Source organism: Podarcis vaucheri, assembly GCF_965113315.1.
Source record: "Podarcis vaucheri genome assembly, chromosome: 5".
Lineage (NCBI taxonomy): Eukaryota > Metazoa > Chordata > Lepidosauria > Squamata > Lacertidae > Podarcis > Podarcis vaucheri.
In genome coordinates this window covers 77,268,509-77,290,951 of record NC_138763.1, presented here as the reverse complement: position 1 = coordinate 77,290,951, position 22,443 = coordinate 77,268,509, and the positions used below count along the sequence as shown (strand labels likewise).

The 22,443-nt window shown below is 42.4% G+C and overlaps 2 protein-coding genes across 12 annotated transcripts in view; both read right to left on the bottom strand.

Annotated features, from left to right (window-relative positions):
* LOC309532278 (protein FAM13A-like) overlaps positions 1-1,179 on the bottom strand; it is a 49,761-nt gene extending 48,582 nt beyond the window's left edge. The window contains exon 1 of the mRNA XM_082222500.1: positions 981-1,179. The gene's annotated coding sequence lies outside the window, so the exon portion shown is untranslated. The remainder of the gene's footprint in view (positions 1-980) is intronic.
* Positions 1,180-1,337: 158 nt separating this feature from the next.
* SLC16A9 (solute carrier family 16 member 9) lies at positions 1,338-22,020 on the bottom strand. 11 transcript variants are annotated; one of them, XM_082222460.1, is made up of 10 exons: positions 21,397-22,020; positions 20,841-20,901; positions 20,087-20,168; positions 19,494-19,598; positions 15,326-15,389; positions 14,113-14,341; positions 7,007-7,150; positions 6,475-6,570; positions 2,991-3,902; positions 1,338-2,502 (listed from the first exon to the last, which is right to left on the bottom strand). In XM_082222460.1, the coding sequence occupies exons 6-10, from the start codon at positions 14,306-14,308 to the stop codon at positions 2,318-2,320; spliced, it is 1,533 nt and encodes a 510-aa protein (XP_082078586.1). In that variant the 5' UTR covers positions 14,309-14,341; positions 15,326-15,389; positions 19,494-19,598; positions 20,087-20,168; positions 20,841-20,901; positions 21,397-22,020; the 3' UTR covers positions 1,338-2,317. The 11 variants fall into 11 exon arrangements, with proteins under 11 accessions (XP_082078586.1, XP_082078583.1, XP_082078585.1 ...); XM_082222457.1 differs by having other exon boundaries at positions 20,841-20,915; positions 21,410-22,020; XM_082222459.1 differs by having other exon boundaries at positions 20,087-20,901.
* Positions 22,021-22,443: the final 423 nt, after the last annotated feature.

Genomic DNA, 22,443 nt, shown 5'->3' with positions numbered 1-22,443 from the left:
ACCATGATCTCTTATATTTTGGAAATGTACATCCAGGTTTTTTTCCTTTACATTTTTTGGGGGCCCCAAGAGAGTGGGGCCCTAAGCTATAGCTTGTTTAGCTTATACATAAATCCGGCACTGGTCTGATGTCACTTTATGTACTATGATGGTCCGCTTTTGACACTTGTATGTCAGTCCTGTATTTACAACCTCTGCTCTGCCGAGTGGTGCCCTCTACTGAATAAAATTGCATAAATGAAGGACCGTCTCAGTTTTTACTTGGCTTTTTTGTGTGACAAAGCAAACAATTTTTTTAAAAAAGGAGGACCATCTGGGATCTCTGAACTACTTGAGATGCTGGTGCACCAAGAACTGAATCACATAACCGTTTCTGAGTCAGAAATTATCCTCTTCCCCCCTTGATTTTATCATTGATAAGAAAGTGTGTCTTTTGGAAAGTTTTATGTGAAAAATACCCTATGTGGGGTTTCCCTTGTGCTTGATCTAGAAGCTGCAGTTAGAGTGCTGCAGCACGATTGCTGACAAGAGTTGAGGCCTTGTCGGTATACAAGACATGTCCTCAGATATTTTCACTGGCTGCCAATTTGCTACTAGGCCAAGTTCAGGGTGTTACCATTAGTATATGAAGCTGGTAAAAACATGGGAGCAGTGTACCTATGAAATCATATTCAACCACTTCAGCCAGTGGACTAGCACTGTTAAGGGTGCCACGTAAGAACCCTTTCCCCCTTTGTAAGAACTCAGTCTTTTAGTGTGGCAGCATCTACACTTTGGAACATCTAGCCAATACCAGGCAGACACCTTCACTGTACTCTTTTTGGCACCTGCTGAAAAAAAATTTCTTTAGACAAGCCTACACAGATAATTAGAAAGCTGATGTGAGTTTTAATCTGTTTTTAGTTTATTGTTACTTTAACTTTTGGAAATCCTTAAATTATTGTGGTCAATTCTTCTTATCAATAATTTAATTGTATTACCTTTTTGTAAACTTCTTTGAGGTTGTTGTTTTCCCCCCATGTTGCAAAATTTTCTATTTTGTTGTGCTTGGCATAAAGAGCTGAATGACAATAAACAGAAACAGTCTACAAAGAAGTTGATACTGTATGCCAGCAGCAGTTGTTTCTATCAAGCCTATATAGGGAAAACTATTGGCTGATTGCTTGCCAATTGCAACCATAAAATATCTGATCATTTAAAAGTGAAATTCCTGAAACTTAAGAGCCTATCGTTTTCTTTTGGGTTGGTTTTTTTAAAAAAATAAAAAATAAAGTAACCTTCAAGTTTTGCTAAAATGGAATTTTGACACAGGGTGAAACTATTTCAAAATCATGTGGTTGTTTCAGAACTTATATTTATTCCTTGGTTTCACAGATTTTGGTTTAACACATTTTCTGGAGAAGTGAAATGTGAAATATTTGGACAGCAGCATCTTCAGTGGCGTTTAGAAGTGCAATTCATGCCATACTGTTCACTTCACAAGTAATGTGACCCAAATCCTGCTTGTGGCAACACATGAGATTGTATAACAGAAAGCATTTACCTTACCAAAGAAGCAAGCACTTCAAATTCGTATTACATTCATGGTGATAATGGTCCGATTGTCTTAAAGGTCTTTCACTACATAGTTATCGAGATTTCTGAAGAGAGAAGCAATGTGCCGTCTTTTGTCAAAGACAAGCTAAAGCAAGAGGTCAGTTCAAAATACATTTTGTTTCATTGGAAAAATATTTAACTTGTGAAACTGTAGTATATACGACGTGTCAGAAAAAGGAAGTCACAGGAGAACATTGCTGGCTGCGTATCAGATACCTTTGTGCACTTTCATGTATACACAAAGGATCTGTGTGTGAACAAGCCCTTGCAACAGGAGCTCGACGTGTACATTAGAGCTCAAGGACACACATTAATGCCCTTAGGCTGTAATGCAGCTGTATAGGCACAAGCAGGGCTTTCCGATTGTGAAGAACGTAAGAACCTACTGGATCAGGCCAGTAGCCCATTTAATCCTGTTCTCACAGCGGTCCATCAGATGCCTACGGGAACCCCGCAAGCAGGATATGAGCACAATAGCCCCATCCACTCCTACGGTTTCCAGCACCGCTGTCAACAGCAAAAGGCCCCTTGTGCTAAAACAGAGCTTCATCTGCCTCACCCAGCAATGGGTCCAGGCAAGAGGCTCTGGCTAAAAGCATTTCAAAGTAGTATTAAAATGTATTTTTGTGTGTTTTTTTAGCCTCACAAATAAGTGAGGAAATTACTAAAAATATCTTGCTGTGCAGTATAAAAAGAGGAGCAACTGTTCCGCACTTGTCACCTACACACTGGAAGCAACTTTGTAGGAGTAGATATCTGGAAGTGGCTTTTCAGCTTGATTGCTACCGTTCATGGTGTTCCAACATGGCAGCGCTGCCACCAACAGAAGCAGCCCTCCAAACAGAACACAAAGTCCGCTGAAGTAGAATGCTATGTCGTAAGACTTTGTCCAGTCATAAAACCAGCCTGAAAAGCAACAACAACAAAAAGAGAAGCTGTCAGAAGTAGTTTTTACAGAACAGATGAATAAAGCAACCTACTACCTCGCAGCCAGGCAGTTAAAAAGTAAGAGGAAGAATACTTGCTGAATTTTCCCCGAAAACAACAGTGTAATTGTAAAATAAATATTCTGCACAAGCAAATGAAGCAACACATTGTCAGCATTCAGGTGCCACATCAGACTAGCTAAGTTGTGGCTTACAAGGGGCTGTCAAACCAGGACATTAAGCCACAGTTTATGGCTGCTTTGGGGATCACAATTTGCAGTGGTTTGCTATTGTGTCTGAATCTACAAACCATAGTTATAGTTACTGTTATGCCAAACAGGCTGCTGCATCATCAAGACATGAGTGAACTTATGAAATTGAGTACTGAACAGGTAGAAATTGAGAGCAGACAAAGTGCTGTAAAGTACCTCAGAATACTTATATATGCCTGTTAAAACACAGCCTTACCTACAATTGGTGGTCCAAGACTGTTTCCAAGTCCAGCAAAAAACATCAGTATGCCATATGCATGTGTTAATTTTTCGATTCCTACAGTCTTTGTTGTAACATATGGAAAAATGGACCAATTGCCTGTCAGAAAACCCAAAACCCCTGAAAGTATTGCCAGTGTGATGTAATTTTGGGCAAACGGAATCAAAACTAGTGCCACCGAAGTCAATATCAAAGTCAGGACATATAGATATAAGGTATTAATCCATTCAAAATCGGCCAGTATTCCTAGAACAAGTTTCCCAATGGCAGTCATGATGCCTATGACAGAAATGAGAGGAATGACAGTGTCATCTTCACCAATATTGGAACTTCTTGCAATGTCTTCCATGAGCAATGAAGGAGGAAAGCCGCCAATGTCAAAGAAGAAGATGGCAATAAAAAGTGATGAAAATACTTTGTTTTTAAAAAGTCCCAGCGTTTCCCCCCAGTAGTTTAAATATAACTGCCATTTTTTCTTGGCAAGCTGTTTACAGAAATAGGTCCGTTCTACAACTTTCCGTCTGTAAGTCTCTCTCTCGTGTGGTGTTATCATTAATAGACTGTTCTTAGTTATTGCTGACTCCTGCTTGCAGTCACAACAGGATGTTTGGTTCACACCTTTTTCTTCACTGCTGGCTTTTTCAAGTACATTTTCTTCATAAGTGTTCTTTTCTCTTTCATTATAAATGAGGTATTGATCTGGAACCTTCTCGAGGATTGGCTTCTCTGGTAAGGCAGAGCCACACGACTGCAAAGGTCTCATCAGACTCCCACACGCTAATATATTTAGAGACAATGCACCAACAATAAGCAGACACCCATCTAATCCATACAGTTCAATTAGCTCCCTCTGTAATGCTGCATATATAAAAACCCCAACGCTTGATCCTGAAAGGAGAGAATAGAAACATATAAATGAGTTCATAAAATATCCTACAACATCAATGCTCCACACAATCCACTGACTGAACGTGTGATTTATGAAACTGGATAATAAATCCTGTGTTCGTAACACAGTTCAGGCCTCTTCATCAAGCTGAACAAAGAACTCCAGCCCATACTGTGGCCTGGCAGGAACTTAAGAACTCCCAGGCAGGCAAGCAAAAACAGGAAATTTATCAAGCCCTTCTATGGCTGTTATGCCATGGCTGAAGGGCTGCAATTACCAGGGTGGGTGTGCTTGGCAAAGTTAAATACTGTATTTTTCGCCCCATAGGACGCACCACCCTATAGGACGCACCTAATTTTTGGGGGGGGAAATAAAGGGGGGAGTTATTTTTCCCCCCCAGGCATGGGGCTGGCGCAGGGGAAGCCCAAGCTTCCCCCGACCCCAGCCCCCAGAACAGCCTGCTATCCGCAAGCCTAGGAAGCCGTGCACGAAGCCCGGGAGCGCAGGCAGCTCTGCGCAACCTTCCGGAGCCCAGTGTGGCTTGGCGCCGGGCTCCCGAGGGTTGCACAGAGCTTCCTGAAGCCTGGAGAGCGAGAAGGGTCGGTGCGCACCGACCCCTCTCGCTCTCCAGGCTTCAGCAAAAGCCTGTATTCGCCCCAAAGGATGCACATACATTTCCCCTACATTTTTGGAGGGGGGAAAGTGCGTCCTATAGGGCGAAAAATACTATAGTTAAAATAATAGATGAACTATTGATAATTGTATTGGACATCACTATGGGCATAAATTTTCTTTGTAAAGGCAACAGATATGTTTAAATAAATAAACAACCATGTTCGGGTGGCTATATGTCTACAAGTACCAGTTCTCTATTTTGCAGATTGTCTGACTCAAAATTTTGTTTACAGGTAAAAGACTTGTAGGAGAATATGGGTCTTGGAAGTGGCCCATCAACTGTTAACATCCAAACCAGGCATCCCCAATCTGCGGCCCTCCAGATGTTTTGGCCTACAACTCCCATGATCCCTAGCTAACAGGACCAGTGGTCAGGGATGATGGGAATTGTAGTCCAAAACACCTGGAGGGCCGAAGGTTGGGGGTGCCTGATCTAGACAGCAGACTAAGAAATCACACAGGTCCCCTGGGCACAGTCTCCCTCGCTATGATGAGATGCATTTTATTTCTATTTAAATTATAGTCAGCATTTCTAATTTTCAGTCTCTACATATAAATTAGCATGTGCATTTTTAAAAAATGCAAATCTGTGTTCCCTTTTTGGAGTGGTATGTTTCCTCTTTCTTTGAGAATGCAGGCATGGCTACCATATATCATGCACTACCTGCTTTAAAATTAAATATTTCTGTTAAGAACATTTTTGTTTGATGTGTAAGACCTGACCTGACTCTGACTGATAATAAACATGAATTAACTGAAGACAAATTAGGTATGTGAAAAAATTGCCAGAAGTATATTAATAAAATCTGGTATTCTTTTTGTTTTTACTTGTCAGGCATGGTACAAAGGGATTAGGTGTGTCTAAGATAATGCCGATTTTCTGACCAGTTAATGCTGAAAAGTTACAATTACACGTCTGTAAGGGACGCTACTTTCTAGAGAATAATCTCTGGAGCAAAAAGTAACAAATAAAGCTTCATAAAGAGAGATCAGAATGTGTCTATATGGAATCAAAACACATAAAAGTCTGAATTTTAAAACAGGCATTTCCTAAAGGAAATGAGGTTGGAATGTATGGACTACATACATTTGTATATAGCAGATTCATGATCTAATCCTTTGCACTTCTTCACTACTGTTGTCTTGGGCCTAATGCACATATACTGCTTAACCATGGTTTACTGCCAGGGTTAAGAGCACAAATATTAAGACTTCATTTGGCTATAAGCCATAACCATGGTATGGCACTAAGGATATATGTCCTGTTCTGATGTGCACTGTCACCGCTTTCCATCTCACATTTTGCTTCAGTTACTTGCTTACTTCTTTACCATAAACCATTACAGTACATCCAAATCAGCAAAATTATTGCTCGTCATTGGCTTACAAACCAGGAGAGCAAATGAAGATATGAAGATGGTTTGGAGGGCAAGCACAAACCCAGAGTTTGCACGAAAAGAAAGTAGCTGAAGTGGAGAACATGAAGACAGAAAAGAAGGGTAGAAGTGAGTGCCTATGCAAAGATATCATTCTCATGGCACCAAATGACCTATGTATGAACCAATGGTTTAGCTTGCATAGACAAGCCCTTCTCCTGGAAGGCAGAGGCACCAGCAGGCCCTGCTTGTGACTTAGGAAGCTGAGATGCTGGAGAGATGGGAAAGCACATTAATCACAGTTTGCTCAGAACAAATACAGTGCTTACCAACTATAGATGCAAACCATGGTTTGCAAACCAAATGCTTACCAACTATAGATGCAAACCATGGTTTGCAAACCAAATTCAAAACAGTTCACTTTTCTATGAGACTTAAGATGCAATAATCACAGCTAATGAAACCATAACTAAGTCCTAAACCAGTATAAGGTAATTCAAAATAGAGATAAAAACCATACCTGTTGAAATTAGACCAAGTGCAAGGCCTCTGCGTTTTTCAAAATACTGACATGTGATGGTTACTGTTGCTGTGTACAATAAGCCACACCCGAGTCCTAAAAAGGCAAAGCATTAATCACAAAGAATCGGGCACTCTTGTTATTAACACTGCTAATGGTTCAGTTTTGATTCATTAAATTAAAACAGCACAGAAAGAGCCATTTTGGAAGTGAAACTCACAAAGCGCCCCCAATGCTACACAACCTCCATTCACCTGAAGGCGGCTCGTGAGGCAGCTGCCTATAAGCCTTTTTTGAATTCATCAAAACTGCACAAGAATTAAGTTGTCTGCTATTGCTTCAGTTTTTTGTATGACGCTTAGTGTTTTTATATATATTAAGTGGTATAGAAATATAATAATAATAATAATTCTTTTCTGCTACTAATAAAAGGGAGATTTGACATTTTAATTTTGAAATCGAGACACACAACCCCCTCCGACCCCCTTTTTAGTTTAGGGGTTTTTCAAAAATAATCTCTTGTGATTCTTACCAACAACAATTCCATAGGAAAAAAACAGGAAGTAGATATTGGGTGCAACGCTGCTCATCATCAAACCCCCAGCAACCATAAAGCCACTGAAGATTGTTACAGGTCTTGCTCCAAAAGCAGATACACATGAACTGCAAATAGGACCTATTTAAGAACAAGAGGAGTGAATTGTGAAAAGGAAAGAACAGAAAAGAAAATAATGTTCCATAAGCAAGCGCTAAAGAGATTTCTCCCCTTAACAGAATTGCTCTCAATATGAAAGAAGGCATGTATTTTTAAAAGATCCATGACGCATGGGGAACTGAGATCACCTCTCTGTTTCCAATCAGTTGTTTATGTCTTGGCTGAACCAGGAAATGGTGGTCCAGTTATGGCTCCAAGAGTCAATGAGGCTACCTACTCTTTCACCAACATCTGCTTCCCCACATGATCTCTGCCCAACTAGAGTTTGAAATAATTCTGTAGTCTTTGTCCCTCCCATCCATCTACAGTGTGCCATGGTTAGCACTTCCACCTAGTATACCCGTTGTTGGATTTCCTCGAGCTGGGTGACAAATTAAGCAATTTTATAACAAAGAGTATTGTACAGCTGCACTTGAAAAAGCACAAATTTATTCTTTAAGAATATATTTTATCTATATCCTTTGGACTTCAATTTCCTCTGTATGGATCATGAGAGCTTACACATATATTTACACACTTAACATGTTAAACTTATAAAAACAGGCAGAAATGCATTACTGTCCTCAAAGCATTCACAGTGCAAATTATGCAAGGCGATTTCTGAAAAAACAAACCTCTGTCCCCTGGCCTTGTGACCATAGCTGTCAACTTTTCCCTTTTCTTGCAAGGAATCCTATTCCGAATAAGGGAATTTCCCTTAAAAAAGGGGAAACGTTGATAGTTATGCTTGTGACCTTGTGCAGGATAAGAGGTTGCTACCCAAGTCCTGACTGAATTCCTGCGGTTTCACTAGGTACCCCCTCTCTCCAGTCAGGACACCCACCCTGAAAATATGTTTGATCAAGAACTGTTAACTTTGTATGCAACTAGTTTTACAGGGGAGCAGCTTTCTGTGAGACAAGCTCCCACTGTGCCACTCTCTAAGGTGTGTTGCTGACAAATCCGTTTTATCTAGCAACAATGTCCTTTATTACTTCTCATGCTTCTGGGTTGACTACTAAAAGAGCCCTCAAAGCTCACATTTCAAATGAATAAAATAGTTGTTTAACCCCAAGAAAACATAATCAAAATATAGAATATACAACAGCACTAACTGGTGCAGACACATAAATACATATTGCCTGCAAGCTTCCTAAAGTATTTTTTCCTACAAATCTTTCCAGATGTTTGCCAGATATTGTAGAACACATATTCTACATGCAAAAGGTCCCAAGATCTTTTAATCCCTAGCACCTTAAGTTAGGGCTAGGAAAGCCACCTGCCTAGAGCCATGCACAGCTGCTGTCAGTCAGTGTAGACACTAGATGAACCAATTGTTCTGACTTATAAGGCAACTTCCTACATTCCTAGACTCAAAGTAGGGACTTGGAAGCAGACATGCTATTTGATCAGTGGCATACATAACTGATGAGACAAAACGCTGTAATCTTAAAAGGGGGGCAGGAAACATAAGCATAAATATTTCCATCAAACTGCTTCTAAGCAATCATGGCTAGGATTTCAACTGGAGAGAAAGTTGTTCTTAATGATTTCGCTTGACCAAGTAAGCAAAATAGATGCTCAGTTCTATGCTGGCAGTGCTTACCCCAGTGGATGTTTGATCTAATGGCAAAGGTAAAATGGCGTATCACAAGAAATCCAGAAACTAAACCTCTCTATCATTACAACATTCTTCTGCTATTTCAGTAAACCTTGAGCATCACTCAAGAACCTAAGAAGAGCTCTGCTGAATCAAGCCTAAAACCCATCTAGTCCAGCACTCTATTCTCACAATAGCCAGGCAGATAGATACCTTCCCCAAAAAATCTTCAACTTTTTTGGAAATACTTTTTAGAAATTCTTTTAAATAGAAGATAATATTAACAGAGTATTAACAGAAGAGCTGTACTGATGCAGCAAGGAACTGTACAAGACAACAGGTCCCTGCTTCCAAGTCAGGATTCTGTAGTCCTCCACGACTATTCATTCAACTGGAGCTGACAGGGACCCTTAAAGAAACTAAATGTGGAAACTCTTAGTAGAAACTACCAGTGTGCCAGGCAATGTGCAGGAAAACACATTGCTAATGTGCAGGAAAACACCCTTGCTAAGAGGTTGGCATGATGTATTCAGTTTTTTCGCTGAGCTGGTTTAAAAAAGGCTTAACTCTAAAGTGGTCTACTTACACAGCAAATTTTATAGCATGTCACAAAAATGGGAGTACTATGAAAGACTTCAGAATAGACTGATTTGCCACTATATCTTAACGAGCTGTCATGAATTAAGTGATGTTCTACATTGTTACAACAATGAGTGAGTTAGCTGCAAACTGCAACCACATACCAGCAGTGGGATTGTATTAGTGCAAGTTATTTAGTAAGAAATAGGCAAGGTATCAAAGAGCATTGTTAGCATGGTAAGCATGTCTGACCTGGCAGTGCATGCAGTCATAGGCAAGAGACCTAAGCCTGGACCTACAGTAGTGCATGCAGAAGACAAAATGTACAAGTGCTTTACCGTCCTGCACTCAAGCTCTATTGGGGGGGGATGAGCCTGATGAATCTGGGGCTGCTCTAACACTAGATGAGGATTCACAGGCAGAGCCTGAGCCTGATGGTCAGGAGGCTGCAAAACCTGAACCAGGATGCTTGTAGACATCTTCCCCATAAGCTCACTTTACCTGGGGAGTCAATGCAGAAGGAAGCACTCCTTCTGGACAGGGCATTGGCCCTTTAAAAACATGCATTCTTCCAGCAGGAGAGCAGAACCATGGGCTGGATGAATGGGGCAGATGGACTCAAAAGACCCCACTCCACCTCCAGTTTTTGCCAGAGCACAGCTGCTCACTTGGAGCTTTCCATAGTGCTGCAACCACTAGAATGCTAGCAGCTGTTGACTCTGCCATAGCATCTTCAATAGTCTGGCAAATGGAGGAGAACTATAAGCCATCTCTAGCTATATGCTCTTCTAGTTTTCTTGGGGAAATGGGGCATAGTAACCAAGATAATATGCACTTTTAAGGACCAAAGTAGAAGTTATGCTAAACTAGAAGCTGCTGCCAATGATGGAAGCTCTGTGGTTTAGCAGCAGCTGTCCTCTGCCTCTGCAATGTCTGGTAGACATTTCCATGTCATTATGTTCCCTTCCCTGTTCCCTCATTGGTGGCTGCTGGCAGAAGGCATGGGGAAATTTGAGGACATAGGTATAAATTTTATTTAGTTTTATGAAATGAGAGCCAAACACAGGGCTTCATTTTTGGCAGCAGACACACAGTTAAAGAGTTGAATTTCCAGATATTTAGGGAGGCATTAAAGCCATGGTTAATGGTAAAAACTTTTTTCTTGGTATTTCTTCCGGTAATACTCTGTAAAACTGTTTGCGACCAAGCCCTAAAGGTACAGGAGAAACCGATGGTAGATTTAGATCTCACCAATGTAGATGTCAGAATTCAAGGGCAAAAGCTTCATGCTTTCATTTGAATGTTCATGAGCATTACATCTAAAATATAGATGATAATAATTATAGGTATATAAACAGTGATAACACAGCACATAGGCCAAGGAAGAGAGAAAAACTGCATTTGCTTTTAAAAAATAAACACAATGGGCTGGATCCAAACTAATTTAGGCACACTTTGGTACCATTTAAATCAATTGGGGGGAAATAATCATGAGAGGACTTGCAAAAATATGAGGGTTTTCACCCCATAATATTTAAAATAATTAATGTTCATTTACACAAAACCAGTACATTTATTGTATACAGCTATAGATAATGACAGAAAAAGAAAAAATCTCAGTAACCAGCTCTTGGTTATCCAAATTAGTTATCCCTTGCACATCTAACATTTAGAAGAGCACAGGGAGCATTCATTAAATGAGGATCTATTTCACTAAGAATTACCTAAAACCAGGGGTAGGAAACCTAAGGCCTGGGGGGCCGGATGCGGCCCAATAGACTTCTGAATCCGGCCTGTGGACAGTCCAGGAATCAGTGTGTTCTTACATGAGTAGAATGTGTCCTTTTATTTAAAATGCATCTCTGGGTTATTTGTGGAGCCTGCCTGGTGTTTTTACATGAGTAGAATGTGTGCTTTTATTTAAAATGCATCTCTGAGTTATTTGTGGGACATAGGAATTCGTTCATTATTATTTTTTCAAAATATAGTCCGGCCTACCACATGGTCTGAGGGACGGTGGACCGGCCCATGGCTTAAAAAGGTTGCTGACCCCTGCCTAAAACTCACTGTACTGTAAAAAAAGAAATCAAGTGGGATCCCCCCCCCCACTAGCAGGGGTGTTACGAGAGCTTACGACTTGGGATATTAGGCTGGATGTTTTGCTATACATCTTCCTTGCTTTGGTTGATGAGGCATCTCCAAAGAGCCTTGGTTGCCATGGAGAGGGAAACAGGATAGCCTTCCCTCCTGCAGCTGGCAATGCCATTTCTAAAGCTTAAATATGATGTCCTTATGACCCACTCCTTGAAATCCAGCAAATCACTTTTCAAGGGCAATGCGTTTTTCTTCATAAGCACTGGTGATAAATATTTTGATCCAAACGTCATCACCACATAAAAAAATAATCTTTAAAATCTTATTTTATGGGCAAAATCCTGTCTTGGATTGAATCCCTGAGAGGCAGAGTGATGTGGTGTTGGTGATACAGAGTACCAGGCTAGGACTGGGGAGACACAGTTTCAAAGCCTCATTTAGCCATGGAGTCCTTGGGCCGGTTACTCTCTTTCTCATCTACCTCGCAGAGCTGTAGTGAGGATGAAAGACGACAGGACAGAACTCCATGTACCACACTGAGCTCTTTAGAGGAAAGACAGGATATAAAGGCAAACCCAGTATTAAACTGGAGATCGTACTGGAGAAGAGAGGGATACGGTTGTGTGGGACATTCTGCAACAAATTTGGTCCCTGCCAGCCATGCTGTCCCAATCTACTATAAGGGCCAATAACAGTTTTTAAAGCCTGTGTGGCTTACAGAAGGTACATATTTTATTCACCTTGCCACGGCATCCAAATCAACGCTTTACACCAGAGTTTTCCAAACTTCCATGTTTTTTAGACATGCATCATTTTGTAATTCAGTTTTACTAGCAAACTGGAGGTTAAACTAACCCCCTTCCAGCCCTGGGAGGAATGTGGGGAGATTTGCACGACACACCTGCACACTGCAGCCAACACACTAACATGTCACAACACACAGTTTGGAAAGCTCTGCCTGTGTAAGGCAAGCAGCTTGCCTCAAAACTACAACAGGAGACCACAGTTTAAATTGAGATGCCCAATAAATAGTGGGTCTTTCTAAGTTACAACACTGACTGTTATGTGCGAAGATATCATGTGGAATTGTATAAAAGCTGGTTCATCAACTTCTTACATTTAAGAAAATTAGTTTCACAGCATGACTTTGAGAGCTCAAAGGATTAGAGTCCAGCTTAGAGCTTACAATTATCATATTACAAATTCATGTTTTTTGCTTAAAAAAAAAATTCAAGAGAAAGCTCTGCAGGTTGAAAACAATGTTTGCTTCCTTACTGAACTTTTCAGTGACCAGGGTAATAAATTTTCACTTTTCACAGAACCTTGTCCCTCCACTGAATTGTGCAGTATTAATACCACAAACACTGAAAAATCTTTTCAAAATATCAGACATATGCCCAACATTCTCTGGATGGCACCCATCTTTTGAACTACCGTATTTTTCGCCCTATAAGACGCACTTTTTCCCCTCCAAAAATGAAGGGGAAATGTGGGTGCGTCTTATGGGGCGAATGCAGGCTTTCGCTGAAGCCTGGAGAGCGAGAGCGGTAGGTGCGCACCGACCCCTCTCGCTCTCCAGGCTTCGCGGATCTCTCCGCAAGCAGCGGGAACGTTCCCGCTGCTTGGGGAGAGTTGCCGGCATCCCGAAGCCTGCGGGCGCTGGTCTCAGCGCGTCCAGGCTTCGCGGATCTCTCCGCAAGCAGCGGGAACGTTCCCGCTGCTTGGGGAGAGTTGCCAGCATCCCGAAGCCTGCGCGCGCTGATCTCAGCGCGTCCAGGCTTCGCGGATCTCTCCTCAAGCAGTGGGAACCACCGCTGGGCTCCCACGGCTTGCAGAGAGCTGCCTGTTTGGGGGCTGGGGTCGGGGGAAGCCTGGGGGGGAAATAATTTTTTCCCTTTATTTCCGCCCCAAAAAACTAGGTGCGTCTTATGGGGCGGTGCGTCCTATAGGGCGAAAAATACGGTATTTCCAAAATAAACATAGCTCCTTCGGGTTGTGGTGAGCTTACAAAACTGGACTTTCTATTTGCATTAAAAGCTGGTGCAGATGTTTCACTTCTGAAGGTTTTCTATTTCTTGTTTCGTGTTTCAACTAACACCTGAAGCAGATAATTGTATAAGACTGCAGTAGTTATTTCTATTATTTGAAAAATTGCATATTTCAGGTTTTCTAGCCCTGAAAATAGCTGCTGCAATCTTCCATCTTCCTACGTCAAATATTATTACACTGCTCACACAACCTGGCTTCAGCAACATCTACATTGCCTTTGCTACTGTCTGCTAAGCTTGCAATCTTAAGAACAAATACTATGAATAAATTCAACTGAATTCAGTGCTGGGTACTAGCTTCTGGGTAAAACCACACAATCCAGAGCATGTTATCAGGAAAGAGAATATATTTACCTAATTTTCATTAGAGGTCAATCCTTACTCCAAGCCATCATGCCAATTTACTTTAGTCATTTGCAAGTTCTCAAGTTGCATGTTTTCAACTTGACGACAGTCAAATGACATTTTCTTTCTTTATATTCTTATTCTAATATATGCAAGGAACTATTCTTAAAAGAATTCATTTCTTTCAGACCAGAAATTTAAAGATTTGAATGCATTTGAAAAGCATTTAATAAGTAAACACTGCATTTTAAATCATATGCTTTATCTAAAAGACTTACTTGCAAGTAGTCCAACTCCACTTGCAAGGGAGCCAACCCATGCAGTCTTTCCTTTTCCTTCTCCAAATAGATCCAGCCATTCTAGATAGAGAACTCCAACAGCTAATGGAGATCCATAGCACAAGAACTGGGTAAAGAAGGACACCAGTACAATCATCCAGCCCCATCCACCATCTGGTGACTTCTGGAACACCATTTTCCAGGATAAATTAAAGGGTCAGAAGCAGCTCTATATAAAAGAATGCAAAGAAATAGAAAACAGAGTTGATAAGAAGGAACACAGAGCACCAAGGGAACTGGAGACAGATTCTTCCTCTGGGAAATACATACTGTGTGAACTGGCTCTTAGTTGACCCAGTTGCCTAAACTCCACGATGAGCTCATTGTAAATATACAAAGATCTGAAAGTTTGCAACATACCCCAAGTGTCTTAAAAAACCTGGAAGTCTCATCCTGCTAACAGGTGGTGTTCAGATTTCCTAGGACTGGGTACCATGGTCTTAGAATTGATATAACAATGACCTGGGAGCCAGTTCAGCTTTATTGAATGAAATATTTGTCAATGGTGTTTTAACAACTGACCTCAACATCATGACTTGGTCAGAAGCTCCCATTAAGAGCACTTGCAACTTGCTGCTGGCCTCACATTGTGGAACCAAAGTTTGGAGAAATGTTTGTTTTCCAAGGAGGCAGAAAGGAACACATTTGCTTGCTTTGAAGGCACAAGGATGCCACAATAGCCAGATAGGGTTGACTATTCTGAGACTATGTACCATGTATAGGACGACACGGGAGCCTCATGTGAACACACTCTGAATTCCCAAAGATAGTTGAAGTCATGTTGTGTAATATAAAGTAATTAACAAGAAAACAATCAGAGGTTTTGGTTCCCAAGGCAGAGGATTTAGCATAATCGTCGTTTCTACAGAAACTGAATACAGTATATCCAAATGTCAAAAAGCATGAGGATGCAAAGTAAGTATTACAAATAATGATTAATTTTAGTAAAAGAACGAAGGATAGTCAGAATTACAAAGGGAAGGACATAAAAATATCAACTGCATCATGAATTTCAAGTTAAAAGAAAATCCAGGAAGGAAGGAAGGAAGGAAGGAAGGAAGGAAGGAAGGAAGGAAGGAAGGAAGGAAGGCCTTCCGTATAAATATTACAAAGTTGCAAAGTACTTATTAAAAGGGGAAAGTATATTACTTACAGAATAGAATCTTGTCATTCAGTCTTCTAGAACATGTTGTTTTTGGTGTATTTGGCAATTCAACCTGCAGAGAAATACCAGGTACATGAAACCGAAGCAACTCTTACTGTACCAAGTAGCGGAAATGAACATGGAAATAGGAAATTCTGGTATGAGGTTGATTTTTATACACTTTCATACCAACTTCAAAAGATCATACTCTCTGGAACAAGCAGACAGAAAGAAAAATCATGACCCAACTCCTACCATCACTCAAGCTCTTGACAGCAGCCTTGGACCGAAGGAAAGTAAAAAGGAGGTCAATGCAAGTAAGCTTTGAAACTTGCAATATGTTATAATGATTTACAGAACTCTAAGGTGACGGTTGATTTTATTTATTGCCTGGCAATGACTTGTCCTTAATGTATAATCAATCCCCCCCTATAGATAAGATAGATATTGACCTTTAAACCCAATGTTTGGAACTGAATATTACATAATTATGACCAACAAACAACATTTATGTAATGGATCCCACATGTTCACTTCATGTACACTTATCTCAGGAACCCTTCCAATTGTAAAATAGGCCAGTATAACCCCATATTGCAGTCTGGGTTGCTGAGACTGAGGAAACAGTGAGTTGCCTGAAGCCTTTCAAGTTAGTCTGTAGCTATAAGAGGAAAGACTGGATCTTCCCAGATCACACTTTTAGCCACCATACTATCTTAGCTATTTTATGAGAAGTAGGGGTTATTTTTATACACTTCTCTTTGCAAACAAAGTAAACAAGCAAATATAGCAGCTCCCCCCAAAAAACAAATATCCCATCCAAAAACAGCTTGATGCATGGGGTTGGGGGCATGAAGCATCCCCACAAAAAGTTGCTAGAGGTCTGCCAACCTACACAATAAATAATAATAATAATTTATTATTTATACCCTGCCCATCTGGCTGGGTTTCCCCATCCACTCTGGGTGGCTTCCAACAAATTATTAAAATTCAGTAGTCCAAACAAAAAAAGCTTCCCTAAACAGGGCTGTCTTCAGGTGTCTTCTAAAGGTCCGGTAGTTATTGTTCTCTTTGCCATCTGGTGGGAGTGTTGGAAAAACGCCCCCAGGAAGGGTGCCAACTTCCCGAGACACCGAGGCTTCTCTCCGGTGGTCACTCTCTGGCTGGAATTGCCCTCAGTCCAGAGAGACCGGCAATAAGCGACCCCTCCATCCTGAGAGGAGCACACTCATCTTCTGGTATCCCATCACAGAAGAAAGAGACAGTCAGTAGTCTACTCACTACTTTATTTACAGACTGTACATGCAGCTCTTACAGGCATGTCTGCTCTCCTGAGCAGCTAGCACAGAAGTCCACGACTCGACACACACTTCAACTCAGAAGTGAAAGTAACTCTCTGGTTACATGAGAACAAGCAGAGACTTCCTGTCTCACGCTTAGAGACATCACATGATGTCAACAACGTGCTGCTTCTCCGCAGCTGGGGAGATATAAAAATCCCAACAGGGAGGGCGTTCCACAGGGCGGGTGCCACTACCGAGAAGGCTCTCCGCCTGCTTCCCTGTAACTTGGCTTCTCGCAGTGAGGGAACCACCAGAAGGCCCTCGGCGCTGGATCTTAGTGTCTGGGTAGAACGATGGGGGTGGAGATGATCTTTCAGGTATACTGGACAGAGGCCGTTTAGGGCTTTAAAGGTCAGCACCAACACTTTGAATTGTGCTCGGAAACGTACTGGGAGCCAATGTAGGTCTTTCAAGACCGATGTTATGTGGTCTCGGCGGCCGCTCCCAGCCACCAGTCTAGCTGCCGCATTCTGGATTAGTTGTAGTTTCCGGGTCACCTTCAAAGGTAGCCCCACATAGAGCACATTGCAGTAGTCCAAGAGACCACAGGTGTGAGGTGCCATGATCTGCACCAATGTTTACATTTGTACTGGTATGCAGTGGGGCTAAGAGGGTAGAAGGCTAAGGATCAAAAGAACCTCATACCAGACTTGAGAAGAGTACAAGAGTTCATGGTTACTAAAATATGAATGACCAAAAGTTAATATTATAACATTTGAAAATCTTACGTTAGTCATTGGTGGCGTTTTACTCATAGCATTATTGCCTTCGCAATTGCTGACCATTTGATATTTCTAACCATTGCTACTGAAAAAATAGGGTTGCATCCAGTTAATTTCTAGTCACAGTAGGCACAATGGAAATAATGGACTCACATTAGTCATATCCATCAATTTCCATGGATTTCTCTGTTCTCTTTTAAAGCTTTCATTCAGTTGTCTTATTTCTTTGGTAATCAGAAAGCTGTAAACAAAATATTTAACACCTCTACACTTGGCCCTGTTTCTACTAAAGTTAAGTTTTGGCATGCAACTTGATTCTACCTACCCCCTCAGGAAGTAAGTCCTAATGATTAAAGGAAGTTACTCAGGTAAGTCCCAGTGAAAGTGTTGGATACCAGATAGCTGTGACTAACTTGTGCCATCAGTTTCAGTGCAACTTAAAACATTCACACTCACTGGATTAGGGCCCAAAGGCTAGATTTCATAAAATAAAAATGTATTCCCAATTCACATTTCATGGCTTCTGAACTGTCAGAGAAGAAAAATATAACCAGGAGGAGGAAATGAGCTTACTGTTTAAATAAATAAAAAGCACATCACTGGATTGCTAAATAGCAAGAAGCATTTCCAATGGCTTCTTGAATCAAGCTGCCAGCTGACATCTTAGTTACAAAGTCTAACATCTGAAAGCTGTAATCTTACATGCCACAATCCATGTCGGCTCCTTTCAGAGTCTCGTCTCCATTTCAGTAAGTCCATGCAACTAGGTTCTTATTTTAAAGAAGGGATGCAGGGTTTTATAGGGTTGTTCTCCTACTTATCCATACGGCAAACTTCCTCTTAAATGATACACAGATCTAAACTATTTATTACCTCACAGTATCCCCAAACCACTTCAGAGCTGCTTATGACAAACAATACACATTCTCAGAGATCACTAATAAGTGAACTTCCTTTACGTTACCTGGTTTCCAGATAAAATCTGTTTTCCGTTTGTGGTTAACAAATTTAACATCTCTCGCCCAACACTCTAGAAAGCACTGTTCTCAATAGCCTACAATCCTATCACGCTCTTGGTTAAACAGAAACTAATTATTTCCACTTCAACACTTTGTGCAGAGAAGCAGAGCACAAGAATTATTGTTCCTGTTTTCAGACATTTCTATTCACTCACAATAACTTTTTGCCAAGTGTCTCCCCCCCCCCGAAAACTGTCAAATTGATAAACAGTAGCATAGAAATAATGCAATGCTACACGGAATTGCACTAATAAGACTGAGGGGAGGTTGTACTGAGCTTTCATGACACCCGACATTAAACAGCTGAAAATACTTTTAGAAAATAACCACTAAATGTTTGCATTGATTTAGTTGTGTTTGTTTAGGTAACAATGGTTAACTGAGGGAAGCAGTCTTATTTTAACATGTTTTGGCACTTATCTAGAAGTCAGATCAAGGCAACGCTATACAGCTCACCATGCACACAGACTGAAAAAAGACAATGACAACCAATATAATATTGTGCAGGAGTTACCAACTATAGTGTTGCTTGGTCTACTGTTTGGTTTTTAAAGTAGATTCCCCATGGCCCACTAAAGTGTTTTCAATTTGCACAGCAGAACTGAATAATCAAGACCTCTGAACAGTTAAAGCACAACTAATCTGCACTAACTGATCCTGAGCATGCATTCTTGCTTAACGTAAGAAGTGTTTTGTTGGAGGAGACCCAAGGTTCACATAGTCCAACATTCCTTGTAAGAATTCTGTGAACCACTAGTTGGTTGTAGCTGAATTTCTGCCTACAACTTGTTATAGGATAGAGTTTTAGTCAAGTACACATGAGAACTGGGTTCAAAGATCCACTTGGTCATGAAACTCATTGGATATCCATCCACCCACCCATCCATCTCCCTCCCTCCCCCCCCTCTCTCTCTCTCTCTCTCTCACACACACACACACACAGAGAGAGAGAGAGAGAGAGAGAGTGTTGTTGGGAGGATAAAATTAGATAATCCTGCATATCCTACCCTGAGCATCTTGGAGAAAGGGTGGCACACAGGCAGAGGAAAATGCGGAAAATGCAAGGATAATTAAAGAAAAGGCTTTAACTTACCAGAAGTGGTCACAGCAAGTCAGCTAACTTTAGCAATGCAGCCTTAAGTGTCTGGCATATCTGCTTCCTGATGTTTCCAATCCTTCCTTCTTACTTAATCCACAACTGACAACAAAAAAACAACAAAAACAGGAAGACTGTCTCCTTACTTAGTCCACAGCTGACAACAACAAAAACTGAAATCATCATCTAATAAAAGATGGCCTTCAAGAATACTGGAGTGCCATCAGGGGGCAAACCAATAAGAAACATGGGAGGGGGTTGTTTTTAATAGGGGGGGGCAGTTCTAGTATTTTAACACTAAGTTGTGAAGTAGAAAAACCTCATCAGACATACAACTGGCTTTATAAAATGAAGCTTCAAAATAACTTCCAGAGAGACACACTGAACTCCTGGCTGTCATAAGACAACATGCACTTCAGCCTCAACACATTTATACCCTTTAACTCTCAGGGTATCTTGAGGCAAGCTGAGGATAGGCTTAAACACAGTGATATCCTCATGCTTGAATGTTAACAATACACTTAATTAAGTTTCCAGAATGAAATTTTAAAAAGAGGGGACACGATAAACCTATGTGGAAATTAAAGTACCTTTAAATAAAGGAACACCTTGTTGTCCTTAAGGCACTTTGACGTTCTCGTTTGAGGGATGAGCTTGCAGCTTATCTTGGAACTATGACCAAAGAAAAGGAATTTATTGGAAAGAAATTTGGACTCTGCACTCTGGATTCAAATCCTGGCACTCAGCAGATGACTGAAGGGGAACTACCTCTTAGGTCTTCCATCAGTAAAAAGAGCAAGAGTCTTGCAAGGGCAAATAAGATAACATGGCAGTAATGTATTAAGTGTTCTATCGAAATTATATTTAAAGTTGGTTAAACCATCAATGGGACTCCTTAGCACCAGCCTGAGACCCAAACTCCAAAAGTAGCCTATTTAACAGTGTTAACATTTCCTTCTCCCAGAACATATGCAGCTTTTTCGCTTATGTGTCACTGGTGAGACACCCACCTTTGACAGTTGTAGCTCATTAACCACAGGAAACACCTTGCGTTCACATAACATAAAACAAGCATGCTTCTTCCAGATGGCAACGGGTAGTGTGCAAGGACAAAATTAACTTTGGAATAGTGCACTAATTGTCCACAACATACAGTTCTAACTGGAACTTGAGGAATTTTAAGAGCCCTGCATCTTCTGCTTGTTTATACAATGGCCATCAATGCACATCGGAGGCTTGCGGGATAACAAGCTGAAAGAGCCTGCATGTGTTTTTAGTATTAAGCTCGTACAGTGGGGAGAGAGAGAGAGAAGACTAAGAAAGGACAAATATCAGCAAGTTAACCTCACGAAAGCTGGCTAGAATCCCCCGGTGCAGACAACCAGGAAATGAAGCTTTCGCTGCCCTGCCATAGAATTACTGCAAAAAAGAGAAGAAGTTAATTAACATCATAGTCCAATGCATGCTTGCTCAGCAGCAAATCCCACTACGTCCAAGGGTAGGGAGGGAGGGGGGAGAGTGAACGGGGAGAAGATCTGCAACCTGCAGAAGCAACCTGAGCAAAAGCTATGTGCTCTCTTGGCGGCGACCTGCGCTTGCTCGTTGTTTTGGGGCGGGGGGCGCCTTGCTCGCTTAAAAAGCACAGCAAGCGGCACAATCAGGGCTTGCAGAAACCTCCCCGCGTCTGCAGCCCACGACACTGCTGCAGTCTCCGGGCTGGCTCCCCTTTGCACCACATCCCTAGTCCAGGCAGTCTTTTTAAAATATTTTAATTCCCTCCACCTCCCTGCTGCTGCTAAAGTTGCTGCTCCTCCCGCTCCAGCCCCCAGTGTGACACAGCAACCCCCCACCCACCCCCCTAAATATTCCCACGGGGCTCTCCCTCTGTCCCCCCACCCACCCCCTCTATTTACCTGCCGCCGTCCCGGGGGGGGGGGTGGCAAGCAAGGAAGGCTCGCTCTGCGGCGACAGGGATCCCACCCACCCCCAGGGCGGGGGCGGCCCTCGATCTATTTGCGCCCTCAGGCCGAGGGCAGAGCGAGGCTGCTGGAGGGAGAAGAGAGGGAGGCAGCTAGCCGGCCGGCCGGTGGGCGCGCGGGCCGCCTTCCAGCGCCGAGCTCTCTTTCTCCCCCGCCGCCCTCCCGGGCTCCTTTCATCCTCCGGCGGGGAGGCGGGGAGGCGCTGCCGTGTGGAGGCAGCCAGAGCCGGCGGCCGGTACAAACCGGTTGCAACTAAGCGAGCGTGTGGGGCGTGTGCGTGTTGTGTGTGTTTTCCTTTCTGCTGAGGAAAAAGGCGGCGCTGCAGAGCCTCGGGCTGCCGCCGGAGAGAGCGAGAGACAAGGCGGCTGAGGCGCCTCCGTCTGTCCCCATAAACCTCCGGCTGGCTGGCCCTGCAAAGAAGAGAGAGGGGCGGGGATGGGCAGCAGGCGGCGCCTTTTCGAGGCAGCGAGGCGGGAAATGCCGCCGTCAAGCGGAGGCTGGGTGCCGAAGTCGGCGGTCTTCCTGCCCCCGAGAGGAGGAGGAGGAGGCGGCGGGAAGCCCCCCTCGCCCATCTCCCTCCCTGCGTCCCCCGCGGCTTCTCCGTCGCGCGCCGCGGGGGTCAGCGAGGGGTGAAACTAACACACACAGACATAGGCAGCAGCCAGTGCCTTTTCAAGCGTTCACGGGCCGAGACCCGAACTGAAAAAGTCACTTTTTAAAAACTCCCCGTTGGAAAAAAAAAAAAAGGTTACGCGTTTTCTTAAGCACCTCGAACAACTTCGGCGCACGTCTCCGCCTCAAAGCCCTGCACACACCTTGGTAACGACAGGCTTGCTTTTTCCACGGTTGGCTCTCTTTTGCGCGGGTCAAGTTTGGGGCGAATCTCTTTATGCTGATGCTTCTAATGCTAGGTGAAGCAGAGTGAGTTGCCTTGGTTTAAAACACACACAAAGAGAGAGTTATCTGCT